The sequence below is a fragment of the Psammomys obesus genome, unplaced genomic scaffold (assembly GCF_907164565.1).
Source record: "Psammomys obesus unplaced genomic scaffold, mPsaObe1.curated_primary_1811, whole genome shotgun sequence".
In the NCBI taxonomy this organism is placed as follows: Eukaryota; Metazoa; Chordata; class Mammalia; order Rodentia; family Muridae; genus Psammomys; species Psammomys obesus.
In genome coordinates, this window is record NW_026596427.1 from 4,597,359 (window position 1) to 4,603,105 (window position 5,747).

The following is a 5,747-nucleotide window of genomic DNA, read 5'->3' on the forward strand; positions in this document are numbered from 1 at the left end:
GGGCCATTAAATTGCTTATATGAGATGTTTCCAATTACTTCTTGAGGTCACTTAGTGCTATGAATTTTCCTCTGGGCACTGCTTTCATTGTGTCACATAAGTTTGGCTATGTTGTACCTTCATTTTCATTGAATTCTGGGAAGTCTTCAATTTCTTTCTTTATTTCTTCCTAATCCAGCTGTCATTGGGTAGTGAGTTTTTCTGTTTCCATGTGTGTGTAGGCTTTTTGCTACTTCTGTTGTTGTTGAGGTCCAGTTTTAGTCCATGTTGGTCAGAAAGAGTACAAGGGATTATTTCAATCTTCTTGTATCTTTTGAAGCTTTGTTTGTGACCAACTATATGGTCTATTTTGGACAAGGTCCCATGAGATGCTGAAAAGAAGGTACAGTGTTTTCAATTTGGGTGAAAAGTTCTATAGACATGTATTAGGTTCATTTGATTTAGGGCCTCTGTAAGTGCGTTTATGTCTCATTGAAGTCACCCACTGTTAAGATGTTGGGATCGATGTGATGTGTGATTTAAGCTTTAATAATGTTTCATTTACAAATGTAGGCATTCTTGTATTTGGGATATAAATGTTGAGAATTATGATGTTTTCCTGGTGGATTTTTCTTTTAATGATAATGAAGTGACCCTCCTTATCTTTTTTGATTAATTCTGGTTGAAATTTATTTTTTATTAGATATTAAGATATCTACCCCAGCTTGTTTTCTGGGTCCATTTGCTTGAAAAACATTTTTCCAGCCCTTTATTCTGAGGTAATATTTATCTTTGTTGCAGAGATGTGTTTCTTTGATGCAACAGAATGTTGGATCCTGTTTTTGCTACAATTCTGTTAGTATTTGTCTTTTTATTGGAGAGTTGAGTCCATTGATGTTGTTAGATTATAGTGACCAATGAATGTTAGTTCCTTTTATTGTGGAGTTAGTGTTGTTCCTGTGATTCATTGCTTGTTTCCTTTTAATTTTTGTGTGTGTGTGTGTGTGTGTGTGTGTGTGTGTGAAAATTATCTGTATCCTATGTTTTCTATTATGTAGTTGTTTTCATTGGATTGGAGTTTTCCTTCTGTTGTCTTCTGTAGGACTGAGTTGTTGTGTAGATATTGTTTAAATTTAGTTTTGTCATCGAATATTTTGCTTTCTTCATCTATATTGATTGAAAGCTTTGCTGGGTATAGTAGTCTGGGGTTGGCATCTGTGGTCACTTAAGGTCTGCATGACATCTGCCCAGTTCCTTTTGGCTTTCATAGTTTCTGTTGAGAAGTCTGGAGTGATTCTGATAGTTCTACCTTTACATGATAGTCAGCCTTTTCCCCTTGTTGCCTTTAATATTTTTTCTTTGTACTGTAGGTTTAGTGTTTTGACATGATATGATGTGAAGAATTTCTTTTTTGGTCTATTTGGTGTTCTGTAGGCTTCTTGGATGTTTATAGACAGCTGTTTCTTTAAGTTGGAAAATTTTTCTTCTATCATTTTCTTAAAAATATTCTTTTGGACCTTGGAGCTTGGAATCTTTTTTTTTTTTTTTTTTTTTTTTTTTTTTTTTTTTTTTTTTTTTTTTACTCTTTCACAACTAGCAGAGCACACAAGACACTTCAATTCTTAACACAAGTACCCAAACTTTGAGGTCACACATTGTGTTCACATACTCAAATGAAGAGCCATATACTATGTTCACGTACCTAAATGAAGAGCCACATATAGTCTCTTTGAACTTATTACAATGAGGTTCAGGACTCAAATTTGACAAGTTTTCCTTAAGACCTCACATAACAATCAAATATTCATAATCCTCAATTCCACCGAGCCACAATTTTATGCCACAAATAGTACCTACAGCATTTCCATCTTTCACAGCACATTATCACCATTGTTAGGAAAATGGATGGCCATGACCAGAGACATTGTGTTCTGACAGGGCAAGGGTCAGGGAGTGGTTTTCTTAGGAAACACGAATGAGACCGGATATAACTGAAAATATTCCAGACACAAATGTAAAATGGAGACTCCAAATTGCCGTTTAGTATGCTTTGTGTTGTAGGCTATAAAACTAGCCCTTCTACGGAATGTTATGGTGACCCCCGAGACAGTCACAACCTCTCCTGATTCAGTATCCTGCTATTTTCAGGTTGTACAAAAAATAAACAACCAGCAAATGATTTAACCTCTTAAAAAATCATTTACACTTAAAAAATGGGATGATGTGGGACTCCCCCACCTCTTAAAAATGTTTCTAGAGCTACTAAAAAACTCACATTTACAAAATAGCTAATAAAAATATTCCTCTGGATTATACAAAAAGGGAGGCAAGGACCACTGACATACACGATGGATGGTTAGTCGGACATGGCTTCTTTCTCTTCTCCTTCAGAGGCTGGATTCTGGTTCTCCATCTCTCCATTTTCTGCAGGCAGATCTGCAGCTTGCTGGTCAATCACTTCAGCCTGTTTGCCCTTTGCTATCCTCTTCCCTTTTGTTTGCACTTTTTTGTCTGATGATTTATCCTTCCCGGCGGCCTTCTTCGGCTTGGCGTCCACCTTGGTGGGTGCAGGCTTGCCCAACAGCCTCGCCAAGCGGCGCTTGGGCTCCACCTTCGCCGCTCCTTCCATGCTAACCTTCCTCTTGGGCAGCGTGGCTGTGTGGGATGGGAGACACATGCTACACCGAGCCTGCAAAGGAGCTGCTGCGCTGCCTGGCCGCCGCTGCAAGAACTGCCTATTATTCTTAGGTTTTGTCTTTTCATGGAATTCTTGATTCCTTGGGTGTTTTGTGTTTGGGGCTTTTCATATTTTACTTTTTCTTTGAGAGAAGTATCAATTTCTGCAAGTGTATCTTCACCACCAGGCATTTTCTCTTCCATCTCTTGTATTCTGTTGTTGATGCTTACCTTTGTGGTTCCTGATCTTTCCTCTAAGTTCTCTAGCTCCACTGTTTTCTTTGTTTGTGTGGTTTTTTTTTTTTGTTGTTGTTGTTGTTCTAATTCTGTTTTCCCTTTCTATGATGGCTTCTATTTTTTTTTTTTTTTGTTGTTCATTTCCTCTCTATATATCACTAATTGTGCCTCCACTTGTGTGGCTATATTTGTCTGTGTTTCTTTCAGAGCTTTGTTCATTTCCTCTTTACTTGCCTCCACTTGGATAGCTATTTCCCTGAGAGATTTGTTCATATCCTCTTTATGTGCCTTTAATACCTGGATAAGCATAGTTTTAAAGTCATTTTCCTGTGTTTCCACTGAATTAAAATATCCATTGGTTTTGGATCCCACCAGGGAGCCATGATGTCTTCATTTTTGTTTTTGTGTTCTTATGCTAACCTCTGCCCACCTGGTTATTCATAACCTTCACTGTTTGTTCCTAGAGTCTGTACTTCTGTCTTTCTCTGCTGTCTGGAGTATTCTTCAGGAAGATGAGAGAAGTCCACTGGTTTGACAGTGTGCATTGGTGTTTCAGCTGTACCTAAGGGAGGAAGATCCACTGGGGTGAGATTTTTGATATGAAGGCATGTAGCTGTTTGGTCCTGTAATTAATCCCACACTTATGCTCTATTTAAATAATTTGTATCATAAAGTTGGACTTTGGTAATTCATATGTTGTTCTGTCACCGCCATCTTGAGTGAATAGGCAGTTGTTTCTGTCTCAGGGGGAAAAAGTTAGCATATATAAATTAGCAGTAAGAACATGAAGGTAGGGGATGTGAAGCCCTATGTTTCCTCTCTAGGAATACACACACACACACACACACACACACACACACACACACACGCAAACTGTCATGATAGTTTTACCTAGTGTGTCTTATGAAAAGCAATAAAATATTAATTAAAAATCTTGATTAAATACCCTTTAGAATTTTCTATTTTTAATTTTTATTTTTTATTATTAGTTCCATTTTATTAACTCTGTGTCCAAGATGTATCCTGCTCCCCCATTTTCTCCCAATCCCTCCCTCCTTCCCTCATCTCCTCCCTGTCCCTTTCCAAGTCCACTGATTAGGGAGGCCCTACTCCCCTTTCATCTGACCCTATTTTATCACGTATCTTCAGGACTGGCTGCAAAATCCTCCTCTGTTGCCTAGCAGGACTGCTCCTCCTTTGGGGGGTGGGGTGGTCAAAGCACCTGCCATTGAGTTCCTGTCAGAAATACTCCCTGTTCCCTTTACTATGAGAAACCAATTGGTTACTGAGCTACCATGGGCTACATCCGAACAGAGGTTCAATTCTGAGTGAGGTATCCCAGAAGGGCAAAGACACACATGGTATATACTCACTCATATAGACCTATAAGATATGGCAAACATAAAGAAATCTAAACACCTAAGGAAGATATACAAGAAAGAGGACCCAGGGTAAAATGATCAATCCTCACTTAGGAAGACAAATGGGATGTCCATTGGAAGTAGTAGAAAACAAGTAACAGGACAGGAGCCTACCTCAGAGGGCCTCTGAAAGACTCTACCTAGCAGTGTATCAAAGCAGATACTAAGACTCATAACCAAACCTTCTGCAGAATGCAGGGAATCATATGAAAGAAGGGGGAGTTAGTATGACGTGGAAAGGATAGGAGCTCCACAAGGACCAAATATATCTGGGCACAGGGGTCTTTTCTGAGACTGACACTCCACCAAGGACCATGTATGGATATAACCTGGCATTTTCTTTCTTAGAAATGGTTACTATGAAGCACCATATTTTATACTGAACTACAGTGATTATCTCAGGGAAAAGCATTTATGCAGTCGTTTGTGAACTGGAGTTTGGTTATTTTTGTGAGAGTGTGTGTGTGAGAGAGAGTATTATTTTCACTTGAAAGAAATACTGGCAGATAAATAATAGTCATTTAGACTTGGGTACTTAAAAGACATTTTCTCAAAATGATCAAAGGGATTCTGATACATACAGTAAAACAGCTAAGAACATTTATAGCCAAAGAAAAATGAGATTTCGTGCAAAATTAAACTTTGGAAACCTTGCAAATACATTAAAAACTTTAATGTGCCTTGATACTTGAAGACTTTTCTGATAAGAACAATGGGGTTATTTGTGAAAATAGTTACTTGTGATGTGAAAGTTAATTCCAACATAGGTGAAATGACTATGAATTGTTCTGATAAAGTAAGAAATGTACATGCTCATTACTGAACAATGACTAAAGTATGAAATTTGTGAAATATATTGATTGACAGTGTTGGCTTTTCAGCACAGGTCCAAGGAGAGCTAGGGAATTGCTTGTACCATCTATTCACCATCAATTACTCATTACTAAAAGATTAATTATTTACACTTGTTTTAGAGAGACAGTCCTCCACACTTGCCCACAGGGGCACCTCCAGAGGGCTCTGACATTAGAGCTAGTTAATAAGAAAATGACCTATGACAACAGCAGAGTGTGTCAAACCTAGCTGAGTCTCTGCTTGTTATAGCCATGACTAAAAGAAAATGGGTGCAATAGCCTGTTCTCTTTTGAACTGTCCATAGTATAAGCTTGAATTCATCTTTGACTTTTATGCTTTTCCTGAAGAAACTATAGATTAATAAACCTTATTGCTTTAGTGCTGTAAATAATCTTTCATAGTCAACCATTTCTGGTGCCATTGTTAATATCTCAACCAATCTAATACAGTAAATATAATAAGTATGTATTATTCTTGGGAATATGCAAACATCTAATAACATATTATAATATTAGATACTCATTAAATTTTCTAAATATTATACTCTAAAGTGACTGATTCCAAATGAACTAAGTGACA

The 5,747-nt window shown here is 37.6% G+C and overlaps 1 protein-coding gene across 1 annotated transcript; it reads right to left on the reverse strand.

The window, feature by feature from the left end:
• Window positions 1-2,335: 2,335 nt before the first annotated feature.
• Window positions 2,336-2,656, reverse strand: LOC129669523 (non-histone chromosomal protein HMG-14-like). Its single transcript, XM_055597805.1, has one exon. The coding sequence runs from the start codon at window positions 2,654-2,656 to the stop codon at window positions 2,336-2,338; it is 321 nt and encodes a 106-aa protein (XP_055453780.1).
• Between the last annotated feature and the right edge of the window lie 3,091 nt (window positions 2,657-5,747).